General features: G+C 43.9%; 1 protein-coding gene across 3 annotated transcripts in view; it reads left to right on the forward strand.

The window, feature by feature from the left end:
• Positions 1-1,923: 1,923 nt before the first annotated feature.
• Positions 1,924-14,870, forward strand: part of TOPAZ1 (testis and ovary specific TOPAZ 1) — a 66,399-nt gene continuing 53,452 nt past the window's right edge. For 2 of the 3 annotated variants that reach the window (XM_072651089.1, XM_072651091.1), the window contains exons 1-2: positions 2,983-3,505; positions 3,842-6,317. In XM_072651089.1, coding sequence (XP_072507190.1) covers positions 2,998-3,505; positions 3,842-6,317 — 2,984 coding nt within the window. In that variant the 5' untranslated portion in view covers positions 2,983-2,997. Of the gene's footprint in view, positions 2,092-2,982; positions 3,506-3,841; positions 6,318-14,870 lie in introns of those variants that run through there. The other variant, XM_072651092.1, reaches the window with a different exon arrangement.

The following is a 14,870-nucleotide window of genomic DNA, read 5'->3' on the forward strand; positions in this document are numbered from 1 at the left end:
TAAACTATTTCTGGTTAAAAATAGGTCAACTCATAGAAAAGATTAGCTACGTGGCATATAGAAGCAAAAGAACAAAGCAGTATAATGTTTGACAGACCCAAAGACCCCAGTTCCTATGGAGAGGATTCACTATTAGGAAAACTAGTCATTTGGCAGAAATTAGGTCAATATCTCACAACATTCCAGAATAAAACTGCAAATGAAAAATAAAAAACATAAAAGATGATATAAATAAATTAGATGAGGAAAAGCGTCTCACATCAACAGGGTATAACAATTTTGATAAAACAAAAGATAGCGAGAATTGATGAAAACAATGGACAATTTTGATTATATACAAAGATCTTAAGTTTTGTACAAAAAAATTATAACTAAAATGAAAAAAAAAACATAATTGGGTACAATCTTTGTAGCAAGTTTCTCTAATAAAATTTTCTTATCCAAGCTCATAAGGAACAGATTCAAACAAACCACTTCCCAATGTGCTGAAAGGTCAAAAGATGGAACCAGGCAGTTTTCAAAGAAAGAAATCCAAGCTAGCATCCACTACGTGGGGAAAAAAATTCCAAATCACTATTCCTAGAAACGCAGCTTAAAGCAACTCTGAGCTTTCGAACCCGTTGGATTGGCAAAGATAGCAAAAAAGGAAAATGACAAATGTTGGAGGGGCTGTGGGAAAACAGGCACACTAATGTAGTTGGTGCAGCTGTACGTCAGTACGGTCATTCTAGAAAGCAATTTGGAACTATGCCCAAATAGTTACCAAACTGTGTAGACCAGTTTATACCCCAAAGAGAGGAGGGGAAAGGCACAATATTAAAAAAAAAATTCCTAAGAGCTCTTATTATTTCTAAATTGGCGTTCCATATAGGTAGTTTCAAAGTAAACTAGAGGAACGATTCCTACTGAGGAATAACCAACCCAATTATAACAAACATAACAGGATACAATGTCACAGAAAAGATGAAATGGATACTTTCAGGAGACCTCTATAAAGGTTCTATAAGTGAGGAGAGCAAAACTGGAGAACAACTTATACAATGTTAAAATATTGTAACGATACATTTGGAAAACCTTGCACCGAGCTCCCCACAAGGACTGAAGGGGAAGCGTGCCTCCCACCCACAGCCCTAGGAGACAAGAGAGCCTTGCGCTGGGATGCAGAACAAGAGGGAGATTCTCAGACAAGGTCCACGTGGGTTCTTGGCTGGATGGTGAGTATTTGTTAGGAGAGTTTTGTTTTTTGGTTTTTTCACTTCTATTTCAGGGAGTACCAGCGGGAAAGAGATATAAAAGATCCAAAAAGCATAAAATACATTTTCTACTTTCCTCTCCTCATAATGAAAAAACTTATGATTCTGGCAATTTGCAACTAATCGTTTGGCAAAACCCAGGGATTCTGCACGGCTCCGACTGGTTAAAGAGTAAGAACACTAATGATCACACTCTCTCCCTCCGAGTCCAGGGTGGCCTCCGTAGGTCCAAGGGATTATTTAGCAACATTAGCACCCCCTCTTCCACCCAATGTGGGGGGTGGGGGCCGTCGGGACAGAAAGGAAATGCGCATGGAGACAGCTTCTGCCTCGAGCCACTTCCAGAGGATGTAAGTGGACAAGTAACTAGCTCATTTATATTTTTAATTACATGCACGAGGGTGACGAAAGCGCTCGAGGGAGGAATTTCACTCAGCTCTGTGGGTCGGGAAGGACCCACGGAGGAAATCACCTTGGGCCCGGGTCTCGGTAGGGGAGGGGCGGGCCCCACGCCGTCTCCCGGGGTCTCTGCACGGCCTGGGGGGCGGCGGAAGGCGCGGGGCTCCTCCAACAGGCGGCCTGCTGGGCCGGACTCGCTGCCGCGGCCTACCCGCTTCTCCGCCACGCCGAAGGTGGGTGGGGTTTGGGGGGGAGGGGTGGTCCTCTTGGCCGTGGGGGTGGGGCAGAGCTGTTCCCCGTGATTCTCCTTGGAGCCGGCCTGAGGACAGGGCGCCCCTGCAGGGATTGGCCCCGGGCAGCCCACGGAGGTGGGCTTTCACTCGGGCTCTGGAGGGCAGCGAGCACTTATTAAGCGCCTGCGGGATGGAAGGCTGTGCGGGTGAGTGCGGGATTCCGGAAAGGAACAGAATTCGGCGTCAGGGATCAGCGAGGACCAGGCCGTGCCGGTGAAGGGTCAGGCAGCGTGGTCCGCGTGCCGGAGGACCTGGGGGGAGAGGTGGCAAAGCGGGCAAGGGCCGAGCCTCCCGGGCGGGCCACCAACTTCCCGCCGGCCAGCCCCCGGGGAGGGGGAGGGGGAGGGGGAGGGCTACAGCCTGGAGGCCCTGGGGGAGAGGGAGGAGATGCTCTCTAGGACTAGCGCAAAGGCTGCTGGGACCTCCAGCTAAGCCAGGGGTGTGGCCGTGCATGTGGTCTCGGGCACACACGAGGCGCCTAATAATTGCTTGTTGATGGATGCGGGGCCCCGGTTTCCTCTCCCGCCCAAGGAGAGAGGCACATGGGGTAAGAAAGACGGTATCTTCTCCTCCGCAGTCCCCTCCCGCGCTGGCCTCCCTTTCGCTAGGGAAGCCACCTGACTGATAGGCCTCTGTCCCTCCCACTGCCTGCTCCTCCAGGGCTGGCCTCGCTTTCGCTTGGGAAGCCTCCTGATAGACGGGCATCTCTCCCGCTCCCCCTCCCTCTCTAGCCTCGCTTTCGCCTCCGAGGCCTCATGACAGAGGAGGCTTCCTCGCTCCCTCCCCCACCCCCTCCTGCTTCCCCTCCCCTTCCCCCTCCCCCTCCGGCCTCCCTTTGGCTCCGAAGGCTGCCTGACCTCCCGGGGACCCGGCCCAGGCTGGCAGGGGAGGGAGGTGCGGCGCGTCACTTCCGCTTCCCGCTGCCGCGGCCTCGGGGTGTGAGGAGCACGAGTGGCGCGCGCCTGGGAGCGAGGCTGGCGCGAGGCGGCCGCCGGAGCAGGGGTGCACGTCGAAGCGGCGGCGGCGGCGGCTGCTTGGGGGCGGGGCGGGCTATGCCGCGGTTACGGTCGCGGGGTTCGGGGCCCGCGCGGCTCGGCGGCGACGGCGACGGCGGCGGCGACGAGGGGGAGCGGGAGTCGGCGTCGGGCCGCCGCCTGTGCACTCGGGCCTCGGCCTCGGCAGCGGGGCCCGGCCCGGACCCCGCCTCAGCCAAGCGGGACCAGAGGCGGCGGTGGCGCCGGCGGCGGGCCCGGGAGACCGTGGCGGCGGCCGAGGCCGAGGAGGAGGAGGAGGCGCCGCGGCGGAAGCGCGGCCGCAGAGCGGGCGCCAAGGAGGTCCCGGCGGCCGCGGAGCAGCAGCAGCGGGGCCAGGGCCGCAGCCGGCGTCGGAGGGGGGGCGCCGCCGCTCTGCCCGCGGAGCCCCGCGGAGCCGGAGCCGACGCCTCGGGCCCCGAGAGGAAACGGCGCCGCCAGAGCCGGCCCTCGGAGCAGCCGTCGCGGCTGGAGGCCCTGGGCGCCCCGGGAGCCGCAGCCAGCCCCTGCCCGGAGCCGAAGGAGAAAGGTGGGGTCTCCTCGGAGCTCGGCCCTTCGGAGGGGGGGCGGGGAAGGGGGGTGTCGTGGTGCGGAGGAGGAGGCTGGGGCTGGGGTCTGGGGCAGGGGGCAGGGTCCTAGGTGCGTCCGGACCTTGTGTCTGGAAGCTGCCCTCTTGGAGGGGGCTCGGCGAATCCAAATTGGCCTTTTTTTTTTTTTTTTTAAAGTATTGACCTTAACTCAGCCCCTCTCTCGCTCCTTTTTTTTTTTTTAAGGTAGTGTTACATAATATCTTGAAGTTGAAGTAGAAAATTACATTTTTTCTTTGAAAGACACCTGAAATGTTGGTTTTTTGGTTTTTATTTAGCAAAGAGAAAAACTAAAGAAGGTTCGAATGGAAAAGATGAACTTCAGCAAGCAACTGACTTGAATTTGCCTTGTGATTGTAACATGAAGGAATCTTTAATCAGTTCTGAATCTTTTCAAACAATGGAGTCCAATGCATTTAAAAGTATGACTGTAATGCAGACTTTGGGCAAGGAAGATTTGGCACAGTGTAATAAAAGAAAAATTAGAATCCCCAAACCTAAAGGTCTACAGAACTCCTCTCCCAAATTAACCGAGAACAGGGATGTGCCAAATAGTCTAGCAGAGTTCCAAGATGGACTGTGTAGGGAGAGTTCCAATTATTCTCATAACAGCCTGCCCCCTACAGTTGAGACATGTCCAGTGATTAAAGGTGACTATAATTGCCAGACTTTTTTTAAGGATTCTGCTGATGAAAGGAAACATACTTATAAAAGTGGTGAGCATGTGCCTGTTGCAGAAATGACCTCGAAGATGAAGAGAGAGAATGTGGAGAAGAGTGACATGAATGCTACCCCTCATCTTCTGCTAAGTGAAGAAAATATTTCAGGAGCAAAAAAGGTGTTGCTAGAAGGGAACAAAGAAGGATTACACCATAACAGAAATAATGGCACAATTTCTTGCTTTCAAAATACAAAAAGCAAGCACTCCAAAGAATTAAAAAAAGGAGTTGGAAGAAAACCCAGGAAAAGGATGAGATTGTCTGAAAAAATGGATGAAACTGTCACTGCAAGAAGTTTCCCGAAGGTAGATAACAAATCAGATGAATTATTGTTGCAAGCAAAGCAAATATTCACAGAAAACAAAGATGCTTTAGAGTTTAAGACAAATTCAGTTGTTTTAAGAAAGGGTTCCTCCATAATGGATAACTCTGTTAGTGCTCAGGAAGTCCCTGAAGAGAAGAATCACAAGAAGATGAGTGCAAGACACCATGCAAATGACACCCTTGAGAAAACATTTGAACTCTGTGGGAGGAAAGAAAGAAATAAGACCATTCCAGAGCCTTTTAACCATAAAAGCACAAAGTCTGATGAACATCTTAAGTTGGTAAAAAGCCCTATAGTGAAACTATCTCGAGATATATTTGATGTTACTGATTACTGTTATCTTGAAAAGAAAGCTTCAGAAAGCCTCACTGAAACTGAGGAATTAAAAGTAAGCTGTAGAAGAACAGTTCCAATGACTGGTAAAAGAATTTGGCCTTGCTATTCATGTGCCAGGACAACTGTTTGGTCTCGTAAAAAAGGTATCTTAATTGATTCAAATGCCTTTCCTTCTGGGTCTCAAGAAAATTTATGTCAAGATAATTCAGATAGGCTGCTTCTAAGTAATGAATTCTTAGCTGATAACTCCAAATTAACATTACAGAGTTTTGTTACAGAAGCAAAGAAAGTACCTTCAAGTAAAGAAAAAGTGGACATAAAAGCAGGTTTTTTGTCATCTGTTACTGCACTAACATCCCCTTTAATGGATATAGAGGAGCATATGAATAGTAACAAAAAAGGGAAGTCAGAAGATCCGAGTAGAATTGAATCTGAGGTGATTTCTAGTGGGGGTGAAAATTCTCATTTAACTAATACGAACCTGCACTTGGCAGTGAATCCAAGAAAAGATAAAGGAAGTTCAGCAAAACTTAATCTTTCTACTTCTCACAATAATCAGGATGTGAACAACGTTGCAGGCAAAATTTTGAGTAGGAAAGCAGCTCTTGCCCAACAGACACTTGCAGTGCCAAATTTAGTGAAGATGCTAAACACCGGGAGACTGACAAACTTTAAAATTCCTTTACTTAGGAATAAAACAGAATCCAAAAAGGAGGTAAATGTTAAATTAGAGAAGGAAGCCTATAGTCCCCTAGAGCTCCTTGACAATTTTTGTACAACAGAGATTAGGCAGAATAGAATGAAAGAAATTGACAGTACAGTAAATTCAAATCAGAAATCTCTGTGTATTCCGGGTGGTGCCCTGCTAATACAAACCAATCCTGAAGAGATCTACAATAAAAACTCTAACACTATTTTTCAGAGCTTCTCCAAACAAGCTAAAACCACCCCACCTGACCAGCGTTCTGAGGCTGTCACAGAAGCTGTACCTCCTACTCCTGTCTGTGAAAAGGATGATTTTTCCTCTGATTCTAGATATACAAAGAAAAGCCTTACATGTTCACCTTCCAGGGAGCCTCACTTTTTTGATTCTTTTATTTCATCTGGAGAAGAAGTTGGTGAGGAAGCATCCAGAAAAAACTTTACAGAAATTAAAGTTGCATTTCCAGATATACTTCAGGCTTATGAAGATGATGTCCTTATAATTGATGTAATTCAGGATGATCCAGACCTCTTTGGAGTTGAAGGAGAACCTTTGTTTACTTCAGATGATGCTTTTAAAAACCAGAAACTTAATGGTGCTGAAGACTGCCAAGAAATTGATTCAAAGCCTTTGAAACTTCCAGAGCCAAGAGAGCCAAGCAGTGACTCTAGGTATGCCTGTCAGCATGTAAAGAGGTACCTTTTTAGATACAAAATATTGCAGAAGTTCAGGGTTTGTTTGTTTTTTACTTTGTATGTTCAGTTACCAGTGAGCTGGGTGGTATGTTGTTGTTTTTTCCAGACTTTTAATATAATTTCAGATCACAGTACTGAGACTAGGAAATAATTATGGTAAAAGCAAACTGGAAGAAAAGGTTTATCTAAGTCTTACCTAACCTGATTCCTAAAAGTATCAAATGTATACATATGATAGAAAACCATTTTTTGACTGTGCACCTGCTGCATTTGGAGAAGTTTTACAAATCAGTAGTGAATGTTAAAATTGTTTATGAAGTTAATGGTAAAATCTATTAAGCACTAATAGCAAATAGGGTTCCCAGTATACTTTAAATTCCTATCCTTTTTTATGCCCTCTGGATTAATACATTTCCTTTTCTGAAAGGTGCTTACTCCCTTGACACTTTTGTTGTTGGTTTTTCAAATGTTTAATGTTCACGAAGTGGCTTTTGAATGGGGAAATGCCGTATACGTTAAGGGAGAGGGTCGCTCATTTTTCTTCAATCCTTTAAGTGAAATGAGCTCAATATTCTGTATTTAACATAGGTAAAAGTATAAAAACTGGGAGGTATGGCGTTGTTAGAGACTTCATATAGGATTGATGTACTTGAAGCTTACACTTGCTGTGATGAATTATTTCTCTTTACTCACTGTCCAGTACAAGATATCCTAGGAGACCACATTTAATAAGTACTCCGCTTTAAACATAATTATGATCAACTTTTTCACTTTCCAAACAGAATGTTGACAACATTAAGCCTAACACATAAGTAGACACACAAAAATGTTGTTAGGTATGAATATTCATATACTTAACCAAGTGCTGACTTTGAGGTGGGTTCTCTGGCTCTACAGTTAGGTTGGAAAACACCACCTAGATGCCTAGCACAGTTCTTACTGAGGATATGTACTTAATAGATATTTGAGTTTCATTGAAAACTACAGGTACTGTGCAGTCTTAAATCTTTAAGGTTCAAACAACCTTTTTTTTAGTCATTACTACATTCTGATGTAATGCCATCTTAAGATCATAAAATTAGAAAGGACCTGGTCCAGACTCTTTATTTTAGGGACTGAGAGGTTGATTTGGCTCAAGTCACTTGTAAGAAGTAGGAAAGCCAAAATTTGAAGGCAGGTCTTTCTCAACTTTAGTGGTTTTTTTTACACTAGTCTGTTTTGCCTCAATTCTCAGGGGGCTGTGAGTGTGGCGAATTTTAAGATAGTTTTAAGTGAGCTAAGTGATGTGCAAAATATGGAAATAATCACGATTGACTACCCTCTCTGCATTTTACTTCAATACCTCACGTACACATCATGCGTTAGGATAATTCCCCTCAATTGGACTGGCACCATCCCCACCCAAAAAAAACCACCTGGTTGTCAACCTTCATTATGATAGGAAAAGCACTTTTTCTTATGTCAACTTGTTAAATTATTTCAGCGGTATATTCTAATGGCAATCATGAAATAAAATTCCATACATTCAAATGCATTTCCCTCTCATTACATAGCTTTTAAGCTAGGTAATTACATCTTCTATTTTTTGGTGATTAAGAAAAACTGGAGTTTGAAGAGTTAATTTTGTAGAAGACAAAAGTATTAGCTTCTGTCTCTGCACAAAGTACTATATTGTGCAGTATTTGTATTTAGATAATCATGTTATAGGTATAAAACTAGGTATGTGAACATTATGCTAACCTACCCTGGACAGTTACCCAAGTAGTATTTTGTTTTTAGTGTTCAGAAACTTAATTTCTTAATGATTTGGAAGTACAAAATTTTTATTCCTGATTGCATGTGAATCATATATGCATGGTATTTGTTATAACTGCTATGTTCTGGGGTAAAAAAATTGGTTTAGGGGATCAAGTGTTATGGCTATTTTAGTCTTTGCTTAAACATACTTCCTTGGTTTGTAGATTACTCTTTAAGTCTGGCTTTATTTGATGTAACTTCAGTTGGTTGTAAGACAGCTAGGTGGTACAGGGGATAGTGCTAGGCCTTGAGTCAGGAAGACTTCAAATCCAACCTCAGACATTTGCTGGCTGTGTGACCCTGGGCAAGTCACTTAACACCTTTTACCTCAGTTTTCTCGTCTGTAAACTGAGTTGGAAAAGGAAAGGCAAACTACTTCGGTATCTTTGGCAAGAAATTTTGCCAAATGCAGTTTCAAAGAGTTGGACGTGACTGAAAAACAATAGTTGGTTGTACCAGAATCTACTTAGGAGTACTAATATTTCTTCAGAAAAATTGTACATTTGTTTAACACGTTTTATCCATAATTTAATGGGAATTTGAAAATATCATACTTCAGAGTCATCAAACTGTCAACCTGCTAGATTCTCATTGTAGTTTACATGGTATTACTTAATTGCAAGACTGTCCCAATTTTTAATTGCTAATTTCTGCCCTTGAAAATTTCATTATCCTGGCCAAATCTCACATTTTTGTATTATGAATTAATATTCTTCAACTTCATTAACATAGTCTGCAGTTTCTCTGCATTATTTTTTAAGCTTCTTTTGCTACCTTTATTTGATGCAGGTCAAACTCATGATTTTCTCAAGACTGGATTAATAGCATTTACTAACCTAATATTCTATAAATGCTAATTTCCAGATTTTTGTAAATGTAGGAAGCACCTTTAATTTTGGTCTTAATATGAGAGACCAAAGTAGAAGACTATCAGGCTTTATCATTTCATAGACATATAAAGATATCTCTCCCTCCAAGTAAAGGAGAGAGATAAAGGGGAAAGTTCAGGCTTGCTTGGCTGAGCTAGAGTGTCAAATCTCATCAGTAAGAGCAGACTCGTATTCCTAGCTTAGACAGGCACCCTAGTTCCTTGCTACTTTACACTTATAGACACAAAGAAGCCCTATTTTTCTGGCAACAGAGAAGAAGGCTCTTGGGACCCAGATTCAAACAGGTTCTGAGGGAGATAGAATCAGAATTTGAAATCTGAAAGAGACCTCTGTATTCATCTAATCCAACCCACGTGAGAACTGATGTAAGTTGTCATCCAGCCTCTGCTGAAGAGCCTTCAGGAGTTGAAACCTACCACTTTGCAGTATAGTCCATTTTTCTTTTGAGAAGCTGTAAATGTCATAACTCCCACACTTTGCTCCTGGTTCTACCTCCTGGGGCCAAACAGAACGAGTCTAACACCTCTACGTAACAGCCTTTCAGATAACTTAAAGATAGCTGCCATGTCACCTTGTGTCTTCTCCAGACTAACTGAACCTCATCTGACATGGTCTCAAAGTCCTTTAGCATCTTGCCCCTGTCACCCCATCCTAAAAGTGTTTGGCTGTGCCAAAGTGGGTCTGAAGGGCAGAGTACAGTGGTGCTCTCGCCTCCCTTTTCCTGAAATAGGGAGCTGTGCTTTTCACGCAGCCCAAGATTCCACTAACTTTGACTGTCTCTCATCACACTACTGTTACATATTGAGTTTTCAATCCACAAAAACCTGAAGGTCATTTTTTAGACCACCTATTGTCCAAGCATACCTCACTTTTCCTGTACTTTTAATGGTGATTTTTTTTATCCAAATGTACTATTTTGTGTTTATCATGTTATGTGGTTCAGCCCCATGCCCTATCCTGTCAAGATCTATCCTCCAGAAGTATTGGCTATCTTACTCCACTTAGTATCATTTATAAAAGTTTAAGCAGCACAGAGATGAGCACAGATCCTTGGATTCACTGCATTCTGGAGACCTATCAAATTAACATTGAGCTATTTACAGTGACTCTTGAGTCTAGCCATCTGACTAGCTCTGAATCCATCCCATCATCTGTCCCATATACTCCCTTCTATCCTCTGACGCTGATACCCCTCTGGTTCAGGCTCTCATCACCTCGTTACCATAGTCCGTAGCTTTACATCTCTACAAGTATAATGTGAGACCTATCATAACTGGATTAATAGATGGTGGCGTCCTAGCACCATAGGGAAAGAAATCCCAAGGTAGCATAACCTTGAGACCATTTCACTTGTGGAACACAAATGCTTTGCCTTTCTGAATCAGACTTCTAACTAGGCCTCATTGATAATATCAAAATAGGCCTTTTTTTCCTCCTTCCATGCAGGCATGTGCAGATCTTGAGGGGAGTAGTTTTTGCTGCCAAAAATTCAGACATCTGCTTTGAAAGTAATGACACTTGGGTAGGACAAAAGATGTAATACAGTGTGTGCTATCTCTGTGTATCTAATAGTAAGGTGTACCACACACTGTGTGGTATGATTTTGGGTTGAGAAGTTATTCAGCCAGCCAAACTCTAGAGGTTACAGTTATCTTACTCCAGGTGTTTGCTTTGACCTTTATTCCCCCAGAAATATGACAGGTATTAATCACAGAGTCTGAATTCAAAGGGAATTTATTCCAACTGATCAATACTGAGCAAGAATCTCTCTTACGTATGGACTTTTCTTGGAATATCTCCATCGAGGAGAAATCTGCTAGTACTTTGGACAGCTCACTTCACTTTTGAATAGCTGTGATTGTTGGGACACTGTTCTTTACTGCAAGGATGATTTTTATCCATTGTTCCTAATTCTACAGTTGGGTCTAAGGGAAACAAACCTCTTTCTTCTCCCATAAGACAGTCTTCCAAATACTTGAAGGTGATTTATCATGTGTTTCTCCCTCCCCTCCCCCATCCCATTTTTTTTTCTAGGCTAAACATCCTTAGTTCTTCCAACCAGTTCTTCTGAGACATGAATGTGAGAGCTTTTACTGTTGTGGTTGCCCTTCCCTGCTTACCATTGCCCTTCCTAAAATATGCTGTAAGCTAGACGCAGTATTCCAGTTGGCTAATTTCTAGATAAATGATATCTGCAACATTCTACTAATCTTAGTCTAGTAACTTACCTCTCCCCTCCCCCCAAAAAAAAGGAAATTGGCAGTTTCACATAAAGTAATCCAGCATGTCTCGTATGAGCCCCTTTCTCTCTTGATACTGCCCCCACTCAAGTACAGGCTCACCAGGGGGTCTACCTGCCTCAAGTTACTCCACACTCCAACTCACCTCTATTCAGCCATTGTAGTAGTCTTCCTAAAGCACAGGTCTGACCAGGTCACCCATCAGTGCATTCTCTTGCCCTCCCTCTCCCTCCTCTACTATCTCTGTCATCCTACATATTTAATCAGTTGCCCAACTCCTGACAATTCTCCCTCTACAACAGCTATCATATCTGTCCCCTTCACACACTTCTAAAGTCCAAATTCAGGACTTCTTGGCTAGACTATTGGAGCAGCCACCTAATTGGTGTCCCTATCTTCCACGTAGCAGCCAGTTACTTTCCTGAAGCACAGATCTGACTAGGTCACTTCTGAACTCAAAGCCCCTTTTCTAGGATCAAATACTGCATTCTCCTTTATTTAGCGTTTAAAGCCCTTTACAACCTGGGACCAAACTACTTTTTTGAGGCTTATTTCACATTATTCCTCTTCCATCCTCAGTGGTCCAGCCAAATAGGCTCTTTTCACTGGTCCTTTTACACAACATTCCATCTCCCACTCCCTCACTCCCCCTCCCCCCACCCTATGGACACACCCTTATCACTTTCCTTCAAAGCTCATCTTTGGCTTGGAGAAAATTGGTTTCCTTTTTGCCCAGAGACGAGCAGTCAGACAAGGGTCACAATGAATGAGGATGTACATTTTATTATTTCTATAAGTGCTTTAGAATAGAACTGTGGAATAATTAGGTCATCAGCTGTCACAAATATAAAGGAGATAGAACAAACATTACTGTTTCTCTGATACAGATAGGGAATCTAAGGTACAAATATGAGATGATGTGCTTTGAGGCCTTAAGAGTTGAGTGAAGACAAAAAGACTTGGATAATATTGGACCTTTATTTTGAGGATCCCTCTTTTTCCAAGTTAAACTCATATTTGGGGGAAGGAAAGCATTTATGAAATGCCTACTATGTGTCAGGCACTGTACTAGGCATTTTACAGATCTGATCTCATTTGATCTTTACAATAACTCTGTGAAGTAGGTGCTATTGCTATCCCCATTTTATAGTTGAAGAAACTGAGGTAGAAGTTAAGTGACTTGCCCAGGGTCACACAGTACCAGTGTGAGGCCAGATTTAAACTCAGGTCTTACCGCTTCCAGGCAGCCAAATTCTTTACCCTCATTATGTATGTAGATAGTAGAAAATGAAACTGGAGAAGTAGTTTTGGGGCACATAATAGAGGCTTGCTTCTAACTACCTAGCTAAGGAGTTTAGAACTTACATCAGCAGTGGGGAGCTCTTGAAGAGTTTTGTGCAAGGGAATTACATAATCAGAGCTGATCTGGAGGTCAGTGTACAAGATGTTTTGAAGGAGGGAGGCAGTTGAGTTTCAAAGGACATTACAGTGGTCCATGGCAAGAGGTAATGAGGACCTATGAAATGGAAAAGGACAGAAAGGCAGGAAAGCATTGGTGGCGTGGCTGCTCTGACCTTCCCAGGATTCAAATGGGAATTGCTTTTAGGCAACCTGCCCAAAAAAGAGTAAGACAGTCCTGATAGGTACATACACCTTTCTGAAAGGGGATGAGCCATTGCCACATCATAGGGAGATGAGACTAGCAGTGAGGAGGGCAGGAAGGAAGCATATGTGGCTGTGTCTCAGCTATCCAGTAGTTCAGAGGACTAGGGGATGGGATCAGAAGGCATGCTGCCTGCTGGATGCCGCTTCTCCCAACCAAGATAGCCAGCAACACTGGAAGCAACAGGGTCACTAGGACTGAATCAGCACAGATTTAACATCAAAATCTTGAAGGAAGACAGGCCAGGTAAAGAGGTGGAGGTTAAGAGGTAGGGCCTTCCAGACTTGGGGACCAGCCCGTGCAAAGGTGCACAGATGAGAAATGGAGTAGTATATGTTAGGGACAGCAAATAGGTCTGTGAAGCTGAATGGGAGGGTTCATGGAGGGGAATAAAGTGCAAGTACAAAGTACTGAAATGGTAAGAAGAGCAGAGTTCTGAAGAGCTCTCAGTGCCAGAGGACTTTGGGCTGCTAGAATTTACTGAATGATTCTGTGTGTGATGAGTGAGATGTGGTCTGACTTACTCTTGAGGAAAATCACTGAGAGCAGAGCAGAGGATGGCCTGGAGTCAGGAGAGACTCATTAGAAGACTCTTTCAGGAGTTGCCAGAAGAACTTGGCGGCGCCCTGAATGAGGATGATGGAGGTGAATGGAAATAAGGGGCCTACACAAGCAGTGTTGTGACTAGTTGTATGTGCAGAATGAATGAAAGCAAGAAGTTGATGACACCAGGATTGTCAGCCTGGGTGACTGGGAAGGTGCTAGAACCCTCAACAGAAATAACCAGTACTCCGGGACCCACAACAGTAATGAGAAAGCTCCTTTCACTGGGTGTTATTGTTGGGAACATGAACTAAGACCTAGGTCCTACTGTCTAGGGGCTTATGGTCTAGTAGAAGGGAAAGACAAACCCAAAAGAACTCAAATGAGAATTGTAATTAGTGCCTGAAAGAAATCTAAGTGGTGCTGTTTGAGGTGTGGAAGACTGAATTGGAGGGAGCACCTAAGCTGGGGCTTAAAGGAAAACAGGCTGAGGATGTTGGAGGAAAATGTTCCAGGCATGGAGGATAGTGTGCAAAGGTACAGAGAGAAGAAAAAAGGCATGATTCGATATCAACAAGTAGCTGTTCTTATCTGGAACAGAAAGTGAATTAAGGTTTTATAATCAGGAACCCTAGAACTTTCCAACAGGTAGTTGAAAATATAGTTATCAATTTAGTGTTTTCTACAAAGATGGCAAAGGTTGGGAATGACTTTGCTAAGGACTTGACTCTGAAGGAGAATATTGGCAGAGGAGAGCATGAGGAAGAGGCCGAATGAGGTTTGAGATGGTTTATAGGAAGATGGGAAGGAGGCAAAGGACAGGGAGAGTATGGGTTTGTTTGGGGCTTTGCCTTTTCCTAATCTGGATATTTTTAAAAACAAAAACTCAACCTCTCCCCTCATGCAAACTTTGGGGAGTACCTGCACCAGTCTCATGGCATTGGCTGGCGTTGGATGGGCCGTAACCTTCATCATCAGAGCGAATTCCCACATCAGGGAGATCCTCAAGCCATTGGAGGAGCCATAAAATCATTGTTCCAGAACACTCACTGCCAAGGAATGACTTCAGAAACATTTTGCTGAGTCATAATGAGGAAAAAAGGCAGTGTTGTTGAAACTGTAAATATGGCATCTGAGAACAGACTGCTAATTGCTGGACTCTGGGTTTGTCTCAAAGTTCAGATGGGTTGTGAGAGCTCCTTTACTTTGCATATACTTCTTCAGGCCTCAAGCCGGATTACGTCTATTTTTATTGCTTATGAAGGGGCAAGTCATGTTCTAATCCATCAAATATTTACGATCTATGGAAAACTACATTCTGTCTTCCACCTTTTGATGATATAACTGTGTTCTCTGATTGTATAAAAAACGTGCTCTTTGCAGTGCATGACCAATG

The sequence above is a fragment of the Notamacropus eugenii genome, chromosome 3 (assembly GCF_028372415.1).
Source record: "Notamacropus eugenii isolate mMacEug1 chromosome 3, mMacEug1.pri_v2, whole genome shotgun sequence".
In the NCBI taxonomy this organism is placed as follows: Eukaryota; Metazoa; Chordata; class Mammalia; order Diprotodontia; family Macropodidae; genus Notamacropus; species Notamacropus eugenii.